The 20,626-nt window shown below is 48.5% G+C and overlaps 1 protein-coding gene across 1 annotated transcript; it reads right to left on the reverse strand.

The window, feature by feature from the left end:
- Positions 1 to 2,817: 2,817 nt before the first annotated feature.
- LOC119976472 (zinc-binding protein A33-like) lies at positions 2,818 to 20,190 on the reverse strand. The gene is made up of 6 exons (XM_038817012.1): positions 19,643 to 20,190; positions 14,372 to 14,467; positions 14,045 to 14,278; positions 12,753 to 12,775; positions 10,306 to 10,421; positions 2,818 to 3,426 (listed from the first exon to the last, which is right to left on the reverse strand). The coding sequence occupies exons 1-6, from the start codon at positions 20,171 to 20,173 to the stop codon at positions 2,876 to 2,878; spliced, it is 1,551 nt and encodes a 516-aa protein (XP_038672940.1). The 5' UTR covers positions 20,174 to 20,190; the 3' UTR covers positions 2,818 to 2,875.
- Positions 20,191 to 20,626: the final 436 nt, after the last annotated feature.

A 20,626-nucleotide genomic window follows, 5' to 3' on the forward strand; every position in this document is an offset into this window, starting at 1 on the left:
CAACACCCTCCCCCCCCCCCCGGTAACAAACCCCAGCCAACATAGCTCACACAAACAAGACCACCTCCCCCCGCCCCCTTTCCACTGGTTCTCCTGCCCCGACTTGCCCCCCCCCCCCCACCCTGCTGACAGCTTAATTTTTCTTGAAGAAGTCGCTGAACGGCTGCCACCTCCGAGCAAACCCCTGCAACAAACTCCTCAAGGCAAATTTAATTATCTCGAGTCTGAGAAAACCCCCATGTCGCTAACCCATTCCCCTGACTTTAGGGGCTCTGCGTCCCTCCATCCTAGTAAGGTCCATCTCCGGATCACCAGGGAGGCAAAGGCCAGGACGCGGCCTCTCTCACCCCATGGGCTCTCGGGTCTTCCGACACACCCATGATCGCCACCTCTGGGCTCAGCACCACCCTTGCCTTTGACATCAGCAAACCCCTGACAAAAAACCATCAGCCTTGGACATGCCCAAAACATGGTTTGCAGGTCCCCCCACGCAGCGATGAAGAACCTGCTCATCCGGGACACCATCATGTGTGCCCCGACAACCACCTTAAATTATATTAGGCCTGGTGCACAACGAGGACACATTAACTATCCTCAGGGCCTCTTCCCATAATCCGGCTTCCAACTCCCCACCCAGCTCTTCTTCCCACTTTCTCTTCACCTCTCATATCGTGGCTCCCTCCCACTTCATCAGTTCCCTGTAGATCTCTGAAACCTCCCCCTCTCCTACACGATACCACCTTATCCTGTAGCTCCTGGGGCAGCCAGTGGGGGAAGGTCAAAACCTGCCTCCGCACAAAATCTCACTTGCAGATACCGGAACCCATTCTCACCTGGCAAATCAAACTCCTCCTCCAACTCCTCCAAGCTCGGGAAACCCTCATCAATAAAAAGATCTCCAAATCTCTCGATCCCCACCCGCTGCCACCTCTGGAAACCCCATCCAGTCCCCAGGAGCAAGCCCTTGATTATCACATATCAGTGCCCACACTAACGTCCCCTCCAACCCTACATGCTGCCTCCCACTGTCCCCACATCCTCAGGGCTGCCACTACTACCAGGCTTGTAGAGAAGCTTGTCATCTCTGCTCACTCCACCATTTCCCTATGCGTCCATTTCGACATGAACTCCCCCACTGCCTCGAGTGCTTCCCAAAGTGTGGAGGCCGAAATCTCACCTGTATCTTTCAGTTCCATATACTTCCCAATAGCGGCCCTCACCTGATCACACACCTCATCAATGAACAACTCTACGTCCAGCCTCCACTGCGAGCACTGCCCCCCCCCCCAATCCACTTGCAAGTCCACCCAATGTGGCGCATGGTCGAAACCATAATCACTGAGTACCCCGAGTCGACTAACCCCGCCAGCAGAGTAATCGATCCGCGAGTACACCCTGTGCACATGGGACAAGTACGAAAACTCCTTCACCCTTGGCCTCCAAGGATCCATGACCCCCTCCCTTCCCCCATGCGCTCCATGAACCCCTCCAGCTCCTTCACCACCAGCGACACTCTACCCGACCTCGGGCATGACCGGTCCAACCCTGGATCAACATTGTTTTAAAACCCCCCACAATCAACCAATGCGAGTCCATGTCCGGGATCTTCCCCAGCAATCGCCTCATTAACTCCACATCATCCCAATTTCGGAGATAACCGTTTACCAGGACCACTGGCTTCCCCTCCACCTTCCCACTCACCACCATGAATCTTCTCCTCCGGAATCTGCCACTATATTCTCCACCTCAAAATGCCACCCGTTTATTTACCAGCACTGCCACCCCCTGAGTCTTCATGTCGAATCCTGAATGGAATACTTGCCATTCCCATCCTTTCCATAGCCTTGTCTGACCTCCAATCTTCAAGTGTGTTTCTTGTAAAAAGGCCACGTCCACCTTCAAGCTCCTCAGGTGCGTGAAAACACACAACCGTTTAACTGGCCCATTCAGCCCCTCACATTCCATGTGACCAACCCTGGTCGGAGGGCACTCCGCTCTCCCTCCCTTGTCGATAACCATACCCCTTAGGCCAGCCCCCGGCCCATGCCATGCGACCTTTCAGGCCCAGCCTCAGATGTTCATCACCACTCCTTCCCATGCTACGCCACAGCAACAACCCGTTTGTCAGCTACAACCGTCCTGCCCCTTTCCCCACAACAAAACAACCCCATCACCCTCTGCTTCACTAACCACCTGATCATCTCCCACTGCACTCCCATTAACTGGCCCACCCAGCTAGCCTGGCAACCCCCACCCAAGCGTCTGAGCCTCCACCCCCCTCCATTCTGATTCCCCTCCCGCCCATTGCGCCCCACACAAACAGCATTTAAGAATTCCACCAGTTGCTCTGTCAACTATTGGGCCTTTACCCTCCACCACCTTGCCTTGTGTCGCATGAAGATTCTCTTCCTCCAACTGCTCCCTTCTTTTCAACCCAATTCTGATCCGTGGATCCATCCACCAGCCCCACCAGTGGCATTAAATGTTTCTCCAGTCACCCCTGCACCCTTTTCCCACTAAACATCCACCCTACAAATGGGGAATAGGTCCGAAAAAACAGCCTCCAGCGCGAGGCGTCAAATGTGCGAGCGCTCACACCGTGGCTCCCACTGGGTGTCCAGACAAAGCTGCTGTGTGAGTTCCATGATCTCTGCTGGAACCACCCTATGTGCGACTGTCCTGTTGGATGCCTTACTGCCAACTGCCTCACATCACGTGACCGATGTCTGACGCCACCAGCTGGTTGGAGGTCACATTACTAACTATGTATAAAACTATTCACAGGCATATCACCACAGTTCTCAGGTTGTTTTGTCTGAAAAATCATTTTACAAATGTAATCATGGAGCCCGCAATATAATTTATAATTCATTTGTTAGTGACCTTTAATCCCGCAGATTGTCAGCGGGGCTGAGTTTTTCCCATCGTCATTCAATCCCGGACAGAAGATGGGAAAGATTCTCTCAGTGAAAGTGAGGGTGAAAGTGTGGAGATGGGACATGTTGTCCACATTGTAAAATGACACCTGTCCCCCCTCATAGTCCAGGAAAATTCCGATCTTCCGGGGATCCACATTCGGGGTGATGGGGGACTCAGAGGGAAAGGTGGAGGCAAAATAACGACTTCCGGGATCTAGTCCCACAATCCAGAATCCAAACTCAGGGCTCAGGGAGGTTCTCCCTTTCCGGTCCACAGATTCTCTGGCCACTCCCAGAATCCACTCTGTCTTCTCCCCCACCTCCACCTCCCAGTAATGTCTCCCTGATGTGAATCCTTCTGCTCCCAGGACACATTCCCAGGGATCAAACCTCTCCGGGGTGTCAGGGAGCGGCTGCCGTTTGTCTCCGAGTCTCACACTGGTCCGGTCCTCAGACAGGATGAGCCAGGGATTCGCTGTGTTCAGATCCAGAGGCAGAGAGGCTGGAGCTGGAGGAAAGTTAAAATAACACAGTCAGTGATTTAGAGAGAGGGGTTGGGGAAGGGAGAGTGTATGGGGAGTGAGGAGCAGAGGAGAGAGGTTTGTGAGGGGGAGGAGAATAAGTGGTAGAGTAGAGGGAGCAGGAATTGGATGGGAACATGGAGAGAGGGAGGGAAGAGGGCAGAGAGGGAGTGACAGAGAGAAATGGAAAAGAGAAGGGACGGGAGAGGTGCAGTTGAGAAGAGAAAAAAAAATAGCAGCTGTGAGGGGGAGTGAGGAATAATGGGATGAGAGAGGGTAAAAAAGTCCTGCGTATAGAAAGCAGGATAGTGTCAGAAGCTTATATTGAATGAGATGGAGATGTAGAGAGTATGAAAAAGAGAGGGGGACTATCAGTCAGAGAAAGATAAAGAGAGAGGAGACAATGTAATACTGAAAATAATAATTTTTATTATTTTCACAAGTAGGCTTAGATTAACACTGCAACAAAGTTACTGCGAAAATCCCTAGTCGCCACGTTCCGGTGCCTGTTCAGGTACACAGAGGGAGAATTCAGAATGTCCAATTCACCTAACAAGCACGTTTTTTGGGACATGTGGGACTTGAAACCGGAGCAGCCGGAGGAAACCCCGCAGACACAGGGAGAACGTGCAGACTCCGCACAGACAGTGACCCAAGCAGGAATCGAACCTGGGACCCTGGCACTGTGAAAAAACAGTGCTGTGCAAGACAGGACGGGAAAGAAAGTGGGAGAGACAGAGGAGAAAGTGCACAGAGGGAAAGGAGACAGAGCATGAGGAGGGGTAAGTGAATGGGAACGGTATACAAGAATAATGAGGTCATGGAGAGAGCATGGGCAAGTGGAGGAGAGCTTGGGAAAGGGCTGTAAGAGAGAGGGGATGGAGAATGGGGATAGAGAGTTGGAGGGACAGATAGTGATCATAGTGATATTATCGTAATGCTGAATCGTAATGCTGAAGAAGGCCATTGAGCCCATTGAGTCTGCCCTTGGAAAGAGCACCCTAGCCCAAGTCCCCACCTTCTCCGTACCCCAGTAACCCTACCTAACCTTCTGGACACTAAGGGGCAATTTAGCATGGCCAATCCACCTAACCTGGACTGTGGGAGGAAACCAGAGCTCCCGGAGGAAACTCACGCAGACACAGGGGGAAAGTGAAAACTTCACACAGACAGTCGCCCGAGACAGAAATTGAACCCAGGACTCTGCAGCTGTGAGGCATCTGTGCTAACCGTTGTGCCTCCCATTAGTGCGTGGGAGAGACGGAATGATTATGTGGAAAAGAAGAGAGAGATTGTGGGAAAGACTGAAGGAAGGAGAGAGGGTGAAATGGAGTGAGAGAACGTATAGGTGGAGTGTGGTATGGTGGCACAGTGGTTACACTGCTGCCTTACAGTATTAAGGGCCATTGGGTGAATGTCCATGTGGAGTTTGTGCCTACTTCGGGTTTCTGTGTGTTGTCTCTGGATGCTGTGATTTCCTCCTCCAGTTCAGGTGGGTTGGATTGGCCAGAATCAATGCGTAGGGTAATGGGGAAAAGCCAGGCGAGTGGGCTTAGTTAGACTGCTATTTAGGAGTTTGGTGCAGACACAAATGGCCTCCTTTTGTTCTGTAAGGATTCTATGGAAGGATGGGGGAGAAGAGGCAGAGATATGAGTCACGGACAAAGTGAGGGAGAGAGAGTGGAAGGAGAAAGATGGCGGGGGCAGAGAGAATGTGAGAGAGGGAAGATAGACTATAAGAAGGAGAGCAGGAGGGAAAGGTCAAGCTTCTAGAGAGGGGGAGAGGGAACAGAGGGAAGGAGAGAAAGAGCTGGAGAGAGAGCGGGTGGGAAGTGATATTTCCGCTAAGCAGCGTTTCGATGTCACTGCACAGGTTGTACACAATCCGAGCCTGTAAGATACCAGACAGAAATTACATTACAAGAACACAAGAATTAGGAGCAGGAGGAGGCCATTCGGCCCCTCGAGCCTGCTCCACCATTCAGTAAGATCATGGCTGATCTGATTGAATATATTTCCTGACCCAGTCACCACTGCTCACTGGGGAAGAGAATCCCAAACACTAACAACCCTCTGACAGCAAACAAATTCTCCTCATCTCAGTCTCAAATGTCAGATCCCTCATTGTTAAACTGTCCCTTCATGCTCGACTCCTCCACAAGGGAAACATCCTCTCAGCATCCACCCTCTCAAGTCACCTCAGCATTTTATATGTTTCAATAAGATCACCTCTCATTGTCCGAAACCCCAATGGGTATCGGCCCAACCTGCTCAACCTTTCATCATAAGATAACCCCTTCACCCCAGGAATCAGGCGAGTGAACCGTCTGCTTCTAATTTAATGCCCATTTCTGAAGTAAAGAGACCAAAATGGTACAGTACTCCCAATGCAGCCTCACTAAGGACCTGCAGAGCTGCACCAACATGTTTTTATATTTGATTATTTACCTTCCAAATCACTTGCTGTACTTGCAGACTAACTTTGTGTCATTTGTGTACCAGGACACCCAGATCCCTCTCTACCATCGGGTTCTGTAGTTTCTCTTAGTGTGATACCAGACCAAATCCCCAAATGTGTTACGATCTTGGAGAGACTCCCATATTTCCTTATGTTCTGATGAGGAACCAACAACCTTTTTTTGTTGTTAGACCAAATTTGAAATTCCAATTACTTACTGAGAGACTAAAAATTCCATGATTGGAAAGAAAAACAGAAGATTTAACTACAGAAGAGTCAAATTACCTCCTCCCATTCGAATCCGTCAAATTATTCCCTGTCACTAAGGTTATATTTTTATTAATCAAGATCGCAGCCCCAGGCCCTCCTCTCAAATCCCGAATGAATCACCTGTCCTAATTAACCCTTTCATAGTCTTTTCTGATCTCTAACTTGCATATCTGTCTCCTGCAACAGCGCCACATCAGCTTTCAAAGTCCTCAGGTGCGCAAACACCCAGGATTTCTTTACTCGCCCTTCAATCCCCTCACATTCCATGTGACCAGTGGGTTAGGGGCTCGTCTATCCACCCCTCCCCCCCACCCCAACAAACACCTGGGTCAGCCATTCTTGCCTCAAGAGGTCATCCAGCAACCCCAGAAAAGAGCCAACACCAGGCCATCCAAAATGGCCACCAGATTCCCAAACACAACCAGACAAACTAAAGTCCAGGTCACTGTCTGAATATGAATCCAACAACCCCCACTTCCTTCTCTCCACAACCCCCCCTCCCCACCAATACCCACCCAAATAACCAAGTGAACCACGACCGGGTCCCCAAATAATTCCCCCCTCACCAAACCCCTCAGCACACCCCAACCACCCAGTATCCATAACCCCTATACTCGTATTTAACAAATCTCCATCTTTTCACTTCCGTTAACTGATTAAATCAGATGGTGGGGCGACCCCTGCAGGGAGCACCCCCCTCCCCTCCCCCCACCAACTCCAATATTCCAAACACTGAACCAACTCCACACCCAAAACAAACTTTATTAATTCCGAAAGAGAACGCCATTAACAGTAAACAACACCCACCCCGACAACCCACATAACACAATTCTGCTGCAAATTTCCAAACAGCCGCATCAGCACCTCTTTAACCATTGATAAGAAAAGACAGACAAATAGAATACCCAAACAATCCCCGTCCACCCCCGAACAAACTTACCTCAATGTACAAAATACAATTATTTCAAAGCCAATCCATTTCTTTGGATGAACGCCTCTGGAGTGTCGAAGTAGTGGGCTTTATTCTTGTCGGTGACCCAAAGATGTGTGGGGTCAGCCACACCAAACCGCACTGTCCTTTGGTGCAGTGCTGCCATGGCCTCATTGGAAGCTGCACGCCTCCTGGCCAGCTCCACACCAACATCCTGGTATATTCTCAACTCCCTGCCTTCCTATCGGCTACTCTGATGCTTCTTCCCCCATCATAACATTCTTCTTTTTCTTGATAACCTTGCAACAAACGCACAAGGTGGCTCCCCAGCACGAGGCCCCTGCCTCAATGACCTGTGGGCTCCATGTAGCTCCATGGGGCACTATTTCCCCCTCCCCACCATCTTTCATGAACTCTGTCGGGGTCGGGCTCCCCAGCAATCTGACCACCCTCAGATTCTGTCTTTGCGACCACTTTGGCCCTCGAGCTCTTACTATCGGTCACCAGCTTCACCATTTCCACCTCCAGAGAAACAATCTGGTCGCTTCGCCTCAACAGAGAAACCCCTACCTCCTGCAGCTCCGTACCCTGCTGCTTCACCACCTCCTCCATCTTAGACAGGGCCCCTGGGGTCGAGGAAATCGCCGCCTCGATCACCTTCTCATCATTGCCCAAAACCTCTTTCCACAGCTTCTGTAATTCTGCAGCCAAAATCTCCACCATTAGTGGGGTGACTCCTGGCGCTGGGATCACCCCCGCCGCCATTTTCTTTTCTCACCTATTACGCATCCCCTTACTGTGGGGGGCTGAACTATCGATTTAAAAAGTTTGGGGCCAACTTCCATTGCCATCGGGCAAAAGCAATTTATAAAAAAATATAAAAAGGAAGCCTGAGAAGGTAAATTCAAAAGAAGTTTAATTTGACAACAAAAGGAAAGGCTGTAATGCGGCTTACTATCCCAAAGTCCCAATCGGGACTTCTGCTCATTTCGGTCCCATTCTGGGCCGGCTTTTCTGAGGCAATTTTCATGAGCCCCAGCTGATGGGCCTCCGCCCGCTATCAGGGGAGCTCCTATTCCATGAGTCCAACAAAGAGATTCATTGGGGTGTCTGTGGTGAATGTAATATATATGTATATATGAGAATTCACAGTCTTTGTAAGCGCAGTAGCACTATCCTACCACTAGGAGGAGTAGCTCTGGGAGTACTCAGGAACTTGTACTGGGCTCCACCCTTGGCTCTGCCCACGACTCCTCCCCCTAGCGCAGCTGTATAAATGCCCTTGTCCAGAGTCAGCCTGAGTTCACTAAGAGTTCATCAACGGCTAACAGGCTGGCTCTGAAGTAAGTCGATTAAAGCCTAGATTCATATCGGAAACACGTGTCTGGTGAATTGATGGTTCCATCAGTGTTTTTGTGGGTCTTGTGAGGGTTATTACAGTAAAGGTGTAAGAGGTAGCACTGCTGATCAAGGATGGTCTCAGTACAATAGCTGGAGATGACCTTGGTTCAAGAGGTCAGGATGGGCAATTGGTTTGGATGGAGATGAGGAATAGTTGGGGAAAAAGTCAACAGGGGGAATGGTCCACAGGCCTCCCAACACAAACTACAGTATACCAGGAGAAATATTGGGTGTTTCTGATAAAGAGACAACAATAATTATGGGTGATTTTAATCGACATATAAACTGGTAAAATCAGATTGGGAGTAGTTGTCTGGATGAGGAGTTTATAGAAAACTTTCAAAATAGTTTCCTATAGCAGCACGTTCTGGAACTGACCAGAGAACAGCTTATATTAGACTCTATATTGTGCAATGTGACAGGATTCATTAATGAACTCAGAGTGAAGGCAGCCCTAGATAGCAGCAGCCACAATATGATTGAATTTGAAATCTTGCTTGAAAGAGAAAAGAGTGGATTTAAGATCAATATTTTAAACTTAAATCAGAGCAACAATGTGATGATGAAAGCTGAGCTGGCTGCAGTGAACTGGGACACCAGGCCCGAGGATACATCAATAGAGAAGCAGTGGCAGAGATTTAGGCGGATATTTCAGAATATTCAGAATAGTAGATGCCTACTGGAAAGAAAATACCCAAGAGGCGGATCCACCATCCGTGGTTCACTAAAGAAGTGAAGGAAAGCATCAGATTTAAGAAAAAAGCATATAACTGTGCAAAGATGACTAGTCAGAATATAATGAACAGCACAAATCAAACTGCTGTGATTATGTAGCAGCAACAGACTCGGTATCCAGTGTTCCCACCTGCAGGAAAGAAAGACGTTTTGAAGTTCAAGGTCCATTTTCCCCTTATTTTGTAATGATTTCTCTGTGACCAGGAGGTGAGATTTTTCTTACTGCTGCTCGCCGCTCTTTTCCCTCTCTGACCCCCGCTGTACATTCATGTCACCCCCACTCCCCTCACCGGAGTCAGAGGAGGATTTCCTGTCCCCTCCTCAGGAACCACAGAACATCTTCCCACACTGCAAACCCATGGGAAAGTGGACAGTGATATTGTTCTGAAGATCAGCCCTCAGAATGGACTGGGCCTCTGAGCAAATTCACAGAGTGAGCAATGGCTTCACTGGTTCACTACCTGCTCCATCAATGGAGTCACTCAAAAAATCAACCTCACTCAATCCAAACTCCCTATTCTAGATTTAAAACTATACCTACTTTGATCTGGACTCTGTGACTGTGTTAAACTTGTGGATTTTTACATTCTCCCTTCTGTTTTGATCCTTTAACATTTCAATAAGATCACCACAGTTCCTCCCTTATCCAGTGCAGACTCGCAGTTTCTGCAGCCCCTCCTCTTGATGAAGGTGTCCAATTCCACCAACCAGATTCTTTGCCGTTTAACACTTGCTCTCTAATGTCTGAATGTGTTCCCAATGAACAATGATAAAAAATGTTCCACAGAATGACAGACGGGACCAGTCCAGTCTCCTCTACAAATTGTGTTTCCCATCCTGAGATTGGTGCTCTATTCCTCTGGTTATACAGATCCCTTCACTGCTTTGACACACGGTGCTGATGGCTTCAGACACTCACCCAGAGGAACCCACAGACAGTAAAATATGAGAATGGAGAGGCTCCCGAGGATTAACAAGCGGCAAAGTGAATATTTAATCTGGGACCTTGGAGACCCTTTAGTCCTGTCACAACTGGATTTAAAATCAGGAAAATGAATAGAAGAGTTTTACCGGGGTTAATGGAGTTTATCATTTCTCTCAACGCTGTGTACTGTAAAGGGCCTTTGAACTTTCCGATAGGCAGGGCGGCAGCAGATACGGAGAGTTGGTGACCCTCCTCACTAATCCTGTATGTTATAAAAGATGCAATAAGTTTGTCAGTCGATTTTAGAACATGTGTAAATGGTCAAATTTCAGCATTTCTGATGATAGAGAAAATGTACAAAGTGAAATATTAATCACGTTTCTATAACTGAGAAAAGGATAACTTGCAAATTTAAAGGCAGAGAAGGAAACGCCCATAAACTGAAAAAGGTTCACAGTCTGATAACAGATTAGTTACTGGGATATCACAAATCACAGTAGAAGAGAAACATTTAGCCTGTCTACTTGCTGTTTTACAAACAAAGTTTGGAACAAAGGCAAAGGCTGAAAACATCTGGAACTTAATGTTCAACCCTTAATAACTGATCCCACAACCCGCCGAGAATCCTGCTCTCCTCTACTGGCATCTTGAATCTCTCTGATTTTAGTCACTCTCCCATTGGGAGCTGGACCTTCAGCTGCCGAGATCCTGAGCTCTGGAATTCCCTCCCTGATCCTCTCCGTCTCTCTGTCTCACTTTCTTCCTCAATCACTCGCTCTAAAATCTACCTCCGTCATCCGTATTAATATTTCCTAATGTGTCCCTGTGTCAATTTGTGAACATCCTTGAGACTTTATGACTTTATATTTCATTAAAGGCATTATTTTAAAAAAAATTTAGAATACCCAATTCATTTTTTCCAATTAAGGGGCAATTTAGCATGGCCAATCCACCTACCCTGCACATCTTTGGGTTGTGGGGGCAAAACCCACGCAAACACGGGGAGAATGTGCAAAGTCCACACGGACAGTGACCCAGAGCCGGGATCGAACCTGGGACTTCGGCACCGTGAGGCCGCAGTGCTAACCCACTGCGTCACCGTGCTGCCCTAAAGGCATTATCTTAATACAAGTCTTTGATGTTGTGGTTGTTAAGGACACAGAGCTAGTTTGTATTATAAAATAAAAATAGAACCATTTCTCCCTTTAACGTCTGACTTTCTCAGATTGCTCAGGGTCATGGATGACCCATGCCTTGGATGCATGGACCGTGCGGCTCTCTCAGGGTCAGTCGGAAGGTCACAGACACTAACAGCCAACATCAGGCAAGTGATCAGTTCCAGCCTGGGAACCAGGTTGTATTATTTACCTGACATCTTGCCATTTATACAATATTGTGGAACAGTTACAGAAAATCTAATACTGTTTAATCACGGCCATAAAGATAGTTATTATAAAGCAGTTGTGTGTGAATTACAAAGATAATTGTTGCCGTTCGAAGACTAATCCTTTAAAGGTGAAGTCACATGAGATAAGAGGAGAGCTGGCAAGTTGGATACAGAACTGGTTTGGGCACTGAAGATAGAGGGTAGCTGTAGAAGGATGCTTTTCTGAATGGAAGATTAGCGGCATTTCGCAGGCATCAGTTCTGGGGCCTTTGTTGCTCGTGGTGTATACAAATGATTAGGAAGAATATGTAGCTGGTCTGATTAGTAAGTCTGGACAAGTGAGAGGTAATGCACTTTGGAAGGTCCAATACATGTAGGAATTACACAATAAATGGTAGAACTCTTGCGAGTACTGACAGGCAGAGAGATCTGGATGTGCATGTCCACTGATCACTGAAAGTGACAACGCATGTGGATAAGGTGGTCAAGAAGGCATACGGTATGCTGGCCTTCATCGGTCGGGGCATTGAATATAAAAATTGGCATGTTGCAACTGTACAGGATCTTACTTAGGCCTCATTTGGAATATTGAGTACAATTCTGATTGCCACACTACCAGAAAGGTGTGGATGCTTTGGAGAAGGTACAGAAGTGGTTTATTAGGATGTTGCCTGGTATGGAGGACATTAGCTATTCGGAGAGGTTAGATAAACTCAATATGTTCTCACTGGAACAACAGATGTTGAGAGGCGGCCTAATAGAGGTTTACAAGATTATGTGGCATGGTCAGAGTGGATAGTCAGATGCTCTTTCCTAGGGTAGAAGAGTCAAGTACGAGGGGACATAGGTTTAAAGTGCTTGGGGAAAAGTTTAAAACTGATGTGGGAGGCAGGTTTTTTTATACAGAGTGTGGTTAATGTATGGACTGGGGAGGTGATGGGAGCAGGTATGATAGTGGCATTTAAGGGACATCTGGACAAATATATGAAAGGGTGGGAATGGAAGGATACGGACTCCCTAAATGCAGATGGTTTTAGTTTAGGCAGGTACCATGGTCGGCGCAGGCTTGGAGGGCCGAAGGGCCTGTTCCTGTGCTGTATTGTTCTTTGTTCTTTGTTATGACAACAACCAAGAACTAAATCCATAAGAACACTTTACAGAATTATTTTATCAAACTGCAGAATTTCAGTGAAGAACATGTCCTACCTTCTCTTCTGACAAGCTTCCTCCTGAAAGAAATGAATGAGGAACAGTGAGGATGACAGTAACAGATTTCAGGAGGAGTTAGACAGGCTGGTGAAATGAGCAGACTCAGAGCAGATGAGATTTCACACAGAAGTGGAAAGTGATGGATTTTGGAAGGAAGATTGTGGAGAGTCAAATAAACTGTAACTGAGCATCGGTCCCGCTCACAGACACAGTGGGCGCGATTCTCCCGACTTACGAAAAATCGGAGAATAGCGGGCGGCGTAAATTTTTACGGACACGCTGGTCCGACGCCCTCCCGCTATTCTCCTCCCCCCCCCCCCACGCCCGCCTCCCGACACGAATCGCTGCCCGACGCTTTTTTACGGCGAGCAGCAATTCTCTCCTGGCCGATGGGCCGATTTCCAAGGCCTTTACGGCCGTTTTTACAAGCGTAAAACACACCTGCTCTGACCGTTCGTAAAAACGGCCGTAAAGTCCCGTTCTCGGGAACCATGGCACCGATTGGCATGGCCGTGGTACGGGGTGCCATGGGCCCGCGATCGGTGCCCACCGATCGCGGGCAGCGGGTACTTACCCCACGCACTCTTTCTCCCTCCGCCGCCCCGATGGATCCATCCGCGGGGCTTCTGCGGGGCATACCGGCCTGCACATGCGCGGGTTTCACGCATATGCGTGATGACGTCATCCGCACATACGCGGGTTGGAGTCGTCCAATCCGCGCATGCGCGGCTGACGTCATCTGACGCGTCAGCCGTCGCTAACTTTGGCTAGCGGGCTTAACGAAATTCGTTAAGCCCTCGATGCCGGAGTTCACGGCCACGCGATGCTAGCCCCGACCGGGGAGATGAATCAGTTCCTGGTCGGGGGGGGGGGTGGAGGCTGGCGTCAAACGCGCCCGTTTTTGACGCCAGCTTCCCGATTTTTCGTAACTCGGGAGAATCGCGCCCAGTGACTCTCACACACCGTACCAGACACACCCACACACTCACAACATGGAACTGGAACTGGATTACAATGGGAGTTCCAAGAGAAAATTAAGCTTGGGAAACATGGAAATAATCACAAAGGAACTATCAAGATCAGGAGAATTAATTTCACTCCAGGGATTCTGCAGACAGTGTAGGAGCTGTTAGTTCAGAGACAACAGCAGAACCGTTCAGGGTGGCAAACAATTTCAGTTTAATTCTGATTCTAATTTATCAGTACGTTCTATGTTAATTTCACAGTTATCATCAGTAATTTTGTGACTATGAGTGTTCACTGAACTGACCCGCAATATATTCCCTCACCTTTAGAAATATCAGCTCGTCTTTTTGCTCCATCTGTTTCTGAAACTTGGAGAGATTCTCCTCAATAGAATTTAAATTCTCCTGAATCTCTCGAAGGTTTTTCTCCATTGGTTCCAGAATCCTCTCCTCTTCTTCCCTGAGATCTCTGAGTAAAAGCTGCTCTTTCTCAGTGAGAATCTGGTGCATTTTACTGAACTCGGATGTGATGTGGGTCTGCAGACTGCTCGACTGTTCCTACCAAATGAAATGTGAAACATAATTAATGTCCCGCGATAAAGGGAACAAAACTAACCGAGATCCCAGAAAATCAGCACAGGGAGACCTTACCCTAACTTCAGAAATCTTCCCTTTCTGTTTCTGTTCCATTTCTAGAACCATCGATTTCTTCTCTGTTTGAGAATCTAAGGAAGATTTCAGTCGATCCTGTGATTGGGAGAGAAAATCACAGAATTTAAATGTTAGAGCAGGAAAATGGGAGACAAGAAGGACTTCAGGTGAGGGCATGTAGGTGGAGATGCTATGTTAGGCGGCTCCTGCTCCAGGCTCTGTTTTTTGGACTTTTATACCTGGTTTCTGGGGCAGTTTTGAATGAGCTGGTGCAGAAAGGTAAAAGGAAGGTGGGAGACATTGAAGACCCAGAAGAAGTGTGCTGGAAGTAAGGGGGTGCGTGAAAGTCCACCATCAAGTGAACGGGTAACACTGGCAGCTGGGAAAATGGCGGAGGCTGGATTGGTGGGTGGGGCCGCTCCCCTCACAGTGGAAACTCTGACTGAGGTGATGGCCGGAGAATTGAGGGGCAGTTCACTAAGCATATGGAGGCATTGCAGAGGGAGATGATGGCTGCAATGAAGGAGTGGGGGGAGGAGGCGATTGTCCTGGGGAATATGCCGAAGACAGCATCCAATGTACAGGAGCAAGGAGGGCTGGAGGAAGCCCTGTCACAACATAGTGACCAGTTCACCGAAAGGGGTGAAGAGCTGCGAAAGGTGGCGGACGTTAATTGAGAGCCATGGTGGAGGACTGGAGAAGAGGTTGTGGTAGCAGAATTATGGATTGTGGGCCTGTCTGAGAGGGTGGAGGCCCTGAGGCTGACTGAGTAGTTTACAAAGATGTTGGCAGAGCTGTTAGTGGTGGTGGTGGTGGTGGGGGGGAATCCTCTCGATATGAGCTGGACACATCGGTCCCTCAGGGATAAGCCAAAAGCAAATGAGCCACCAAGGGCAGTTATAATTTGCTTCCATAAGTTTCAGGTCAAAGTTCCTGAGTTTGGCAAAGCAAAGATGAGAGGTGCAGTAGGAGGGTTTTGGTATATGAATTAACCAACATTTGATGGTGGAATTGTCGAGGAGGTGGGCAGTTTTCAGTTGGGTAAAGGCGGCCCTGTGTAGCAATGATGTGAGGTTTGGTGTGGTGCACCCAGCAAAGCTGAGGGTTATGTACAACTCGAGGGATTTCTACTTTGGGATGGTGGACACGGCAGAGGTGAAGGGTGAAGGACTGGAACTGAACTGAGAGATGGGACTTGGACTGGGGGTGGGGACTGAGTTTGTCATTATCTCTCTTTTTGATTGTTTCTTGTTTTGTATTTGTTGGGGGGAATGTCTGCATTGTTTTGTTTGTTTTTCTGGGACTGGGTTATGGGGGAGGGGATTGAGCGGAGGGGGGTCTAGGCAGGGGCCCCGCATGAGCAAGCGAAGCTTGGCTAGTGAACGGGAGTGTGGTGGGGGAAGAGGCCAGGGTGATTGGAAGCTGGTCGAACTGGTTCTGACGTGGGAGATGCAAAGGGTGGGAGGAGGGGATCGATACTGGGAGAGGTGTTTGCAAGAGGAAGGGGATGGGGATTCTGAGAAGGGGGGACAGGGGTTTGATGGTAACAAAAGGATGTGGTGAATCTGACCTGAGGGGCAGGGTCTGGAGTTATTATGATGATGGCGGATAGGAGGGTGGGGGGAGTGGTGGGGCGAGAGACTCCCAGTTAGAATAGTAACATGGAATGTGAGGGGTTAGGGGGAACCGGTGAAGAGATCAAGGGTTTCTCCACATTTGAAGAGCTTAAAGGCCGAAACGGTGATGCTGCAGGAGATCCATCTGACGGCGAAGGATGAAGTGAGGCTTGGGAAGGGTTTGGTGAGGCAGGTATTCCATTTGGGGTTCGATAGCAGGTATTGTGGGGTGGGGGGGGGGGGGGGGGGTGGGTAGCAGCATTGGTGGACACAAGGGTGCAGTTTCAGATGGAGAAGCTGGTGGCAGATCGAGGGGCTGGTACGTGATGGTGACAGGGGCGCCAGAGGGGAGATCATTGGGACTGCCGAGCATATATGGCCCCAACTGGGATGATGCGGGCTTTGTGAAGAGGGTGCTGTCTCAGATCTGGATACCCATGAGCTGATAGTAGAGGGGAATTGAAGCATTGTGCAGGAACCAAAGGTGGACAGGTCTTAGCTGTGCTTGCTGACCCGACTTGCTGAGTTAGGGAAGGGGATGTGTTAAGGCATTGGTGGGCTCATGAGTTAGATGGGAGGAGTGAACCCTTGGAGGTTCTTACACCAGAGGGAAAGGGAGTTTTTCTCCCCGTTACAAGTGTGTTAGAGAATTTACTTTTTCATGGTGGGGAAGGCACTATTGGTTGGGGTTAGGAGGTGAGAGTACTCAGCAATCATGATTTTTGATCTTGCTCCGCATTGGATGGACGTGGTTTAGGAAAAGGGAATAGCCGAGAGGCCTGGTTGGAGAATGGACAGGGGATTTTTAGTGGACCGGGGCTTCAGCACTGGGCTAAATCGCTGGCTTTGAAAGCAGACCACGGCAGGCCAGCAGCACGGTTCAATTCCCGTACCAGCCTCCCCGAACAGGTGCTGGAATGTGGCGACTAGGGGCTTTTCACAGTAACTTCAATTGAAGCCTACTTGTGACAATAAGCGATTTTCATTTCATTTCATTTCATTCTGTGATAAGATAGGGAATGTGATTGAGGTATATGTGGGGTTCAATTGCAAGGGACAGATTTCGCAGTTGGTGGTTTGGGAGGCTCTGAAGGCAATAGTGAGGAGGGAGATGATTATGTTCAAGACTAGGGTGGATAAGGATGAGAGGGAGGAATTCCAAGAACTGATAGAGGAGATTTTGGAGGAGGATGGTAGGTATGCGGGGACCCAGACCCAGGCCTCCTGGCCAAGGGGAAGGAATTGCAGGCGAGGTTTGACCAATTGTCCATGGGGAAAGCAGTTGAGAAGGGTGAAGAGGGCTGTCTTTGAGTGCGGGGAGAATGCATAGCCTGTCAGCTCTGGAGGGAGGAATCGGAGTTGGAGATAGTTTGGGTACGGGATAGAATGGAGAAGCTGGTGGTGGCCCTGGAGCAGATTAATAAATTATTTGAGGAATTTTATCGGGAGCTGTATAGGTCAGAGCTACCGGAGGGGGAGCGGGGGATGAGGGAGTTCCTGGACTGGTTGGAGTATCCACCATCAAATAACCCCAAGATCATGGGTTCCCAGTTGAATTTTATAAGAAATTTAAGGACAAGCTGGCGCTGTTGATGGTGGAAATATTTGAGGATGCGATAAGGAGGGGTGTCTTTCTGCAAACAATGGGGAAAGCTTCTATCTCATTGCTGCTAAAGAAGGACAAGGAACCGGTGGAGTGTGGATTGTAAAGGCCCACATGGCCGATGAATGTAGATGGCAAGATATTGGCAAAGGTGTTGGCATCAAGGTTGGGAGGGTGTCTCCTGAAGATGAGTGGGGAGGATCAGACAGGGTTGTGGAGGGAAGGCAGTTGTTCCCAAATGTGAAGAGATTGCTGAATGTGGTTCTGTTTCCAGTGGAGGGAACGGAGACGGAGGTGGTGGTGGCACTGGCTGCAGAGAAGGTGTTTGATCTTGGGGTTATTTGATGGTGGTATTGGAGAGATTGGGAATTGGGTCGAGATTTATGTAAAATGTAAATAATATTTATTTTAACTAGTAGGCAAGCATTAACACTGCAATTAAGTTACTGTGAAAAGCCCCTAGTCGCCACATTCCAGCACCTGTTTGGGTGCACAGAGGGCGAATTCAGAATTCTCAGCTGGTACAGGAATTGAACCCGCAGTGCTAGTCTTAGTCTGCATTACAAACCAGCTGTCTAGCCCACTGAGCTAAACCAGCCCTGTATCCATGGGTGCTGCTGTTGTATAAGTAACCTATAGCAAGTGCTCGCACTAACAGCATGAATTTGGGGTGTTTTGTACTGCACCGGATAATGAGTCGGAGGTGTCGTATGCCCCCCCCCCCTCCCCCCGGCCCCCATTGTTTGCATTAGCTATAGTACCCTTGGCCATTGTACTAAGGAGCTAGGGGCTATGGAAGGGGATACTGATAGGGTGGAGCATAGGGTGTCCTTAAATACCGATGATTTGATGCTGGATATTTCAGAACCGAGCACGTCGGTGGGGAGCATAATGAAGCTGCTTCAGAGATTTGGGATGTTCTCAGGGTATATATTGAAACTTAGGAAAGAGGAGAGGGTGTCTATGGAGGGGATTAAGGTGAAGTGGGAGGTGGAGTTGGAGGGGACGCAGGAAGCGGGACTGTGGTGTGAGGTGCTGTGGAGGGTGAATACCTTGACTTCATGTGCGAGGTTGAGGCTGATCTAGCTGAAGGTAGTGTATAGGGCGCACCTCACAAAATCAAGGATGAGCCGGCTGTTCGTGGGGGTGGAGGATGTTTGTGAGTGGTGTGAGAGGGGCCCCGCAAATCATGTTCATATGTTTTGGTCCTGCCCGAAACTGGAAAGGTGTTGGTGAACAGTATTTAGCACAATCTTGGGCAGGGGTGGGCAAACATTTCCGTGCAAGGGCCACATTCAGAAATTCACAATTTTAAAGGGCCGCATAGTATATTAAGTAAAATAATTACTTCACCCGGTTATGATTCTGGGCGCCTCATATAGAACATAGAACAGTACAGCACAGAACAGGCCCTTCGGCCCTCGACGTTGTGCCGAGCAATGATCACCCTACTCAAGTCAACGTATCCACCCTATACCAGTAAGTAACCCAACAGCCCCCCCCCATTAACCTTAAAAAAAAAATTTTTTTTTTTTTTTAATGACTTGGTGGGCCGCATAAAGACCTTTGGCGGGCCACATGCGGCCCACGGGCCATAGTTTGCCCACCCCTGATCTTGGGGGTTTTACATGTGGATGTGGAGCCCAGTCTCCGAGAAGCCATATTCGGGATGTCGGACCGGCAGGCGGGGACAAATGTTTTAGCTTTTGCATTGCTGATCACTCGGAGGCAGGTGTTGTCGGGGTGGAGGTCAGCTTCCTCCTGTGCCTCAGTGTGGCGGGGGGACCTGACCCTGGAAAAGTGAAGTTTGAGCTGGGGGGGGGTGAAGAACGGTTCTACTATTGTTGGTGTTTGTTCATCAAGCTCTTTCTGTTGGTTACTGTTGATTGTTGGGGAGGGGGGTTTGGGGTGTCTGTGAAACTGGGATTGTTTTTATACTGCTGGTGTTGTTTTCTTTTGTTTGAAAATGGTGAAAATTTGTTGAATAAAAATACTTTTAAAAGAAGCAAAATGGGAGAAAAGTATCAGGTTGTAAAATATTTTCCCTTTTACCTTGTATTTTTCAACAGCTTCTTTAATCGGCAGGAAGCGGTGCTCTCTGTGATCAGGGGCAACTACACAATTCACACAGATCAATTTCTTGTCAGTTTCACAAAACAGCTTCATTTCTTCCTGATGTTCCTCACAGTGAAGTTTAATTTTCTTCTCTTTCGGACTCAATCTTAATTTTCGAGCTTTCTGGGCCAGTTTCGCTAAGGCACGATTTGCCCTGAGGGTTCTTTCCGGAAACTCCTCTCTACATTCCGGGCAGGAGTTTACCTCTTTCTTTTCCCAACACTGAGAGATACAGGAGCAGCAGAAGTTGTGTCCACAATCCAGTATTACCGGCTCTGCGAAGAAATCGAGACAAATGGGACAAATTGTCTCCTCGGTCAAACTCTGGAGCTGCTGCCTGAAAGCCATGTTCACACTCAGTGCTCGCTGATTCAAACCGGTTGTGGTTTGGATGTTACTGCATTCCTGAGCGTCTCCAGTTCCATAATTCCCTGATGGTATTAAATGCATTGCATTACTCAGATACATGTTGCTACAAATTAATTGATGCCGTCTCGACTTTCACAATCTTTGTGTAGTGTGATCATTAAATAGATTTAGTGCCCAGAGGGGAATTATTGAGCTCTGTTGAGGCAAGTTCGGCTGCAGGAAATGTTGACAGCGGAGAGAGAGGGAGAGGAGGCGGAGATGGGCGGGATTGAGATTCCATTATATTTTTCTCGGCACCTATTACAAACACTCTGATGAAGCAGGATGCAGTATCATGTCCATAAACTGACTTGCATTTACCATTTCGTGTTTCCAAGGTAGAACATTCCAGAAATGTCAAATAGTCAGATCAGTGGCAGAAGGAATTTAACCCTGAAATGTCTGAGGTGATGCACTTTGCAAGGAGTAACACGATAAGGGAGTATTCAATGAATGGATGGACACCAGGAAGCTTAAAGGAACAGAGGGATCTTCGGGTGCTTGTCCACAGAT

The sequence above is a fragment of the Scyliorhinus canicula genome, chromosome 13 (assembly GCF_902713615.1).
Source record: "Scyliorhinus canicula chromosome 13, sScyCan1.1, whole genome shotgun sequence".
Taxonomy (NCBI): domain Eukaryota; kingdom Metazoa; phylum Chordata; class Chondrichthyes; order Carcharhiniformes; family Scyliorhinidae; genus Scyliorhinus; species Scyliorhinus canicula.

Coding starts and splice junctions, on each gene's coding strand:
- LOC119976472 (XM_038817012.1), bottom strand. CDS start 20,173: ATGTATCTGAGTAATGCAATGCATTTAATACCATCAGGGAATTATGGA. Junction 10,422..12,752: donor GAAGCTTGTCAGAAGAGAAG/GTAGGACATGTT, acceptor TATAACATACAG/GATTAGTGAGGAGGGTCACC. Junction 3,427..10,305: donor GATAAACTCCATTAACCCCG/GTAAAACTCTTC, acceptor ACTTTCCTCCAG/CTCCAGCCTCTCTGCCTCTG.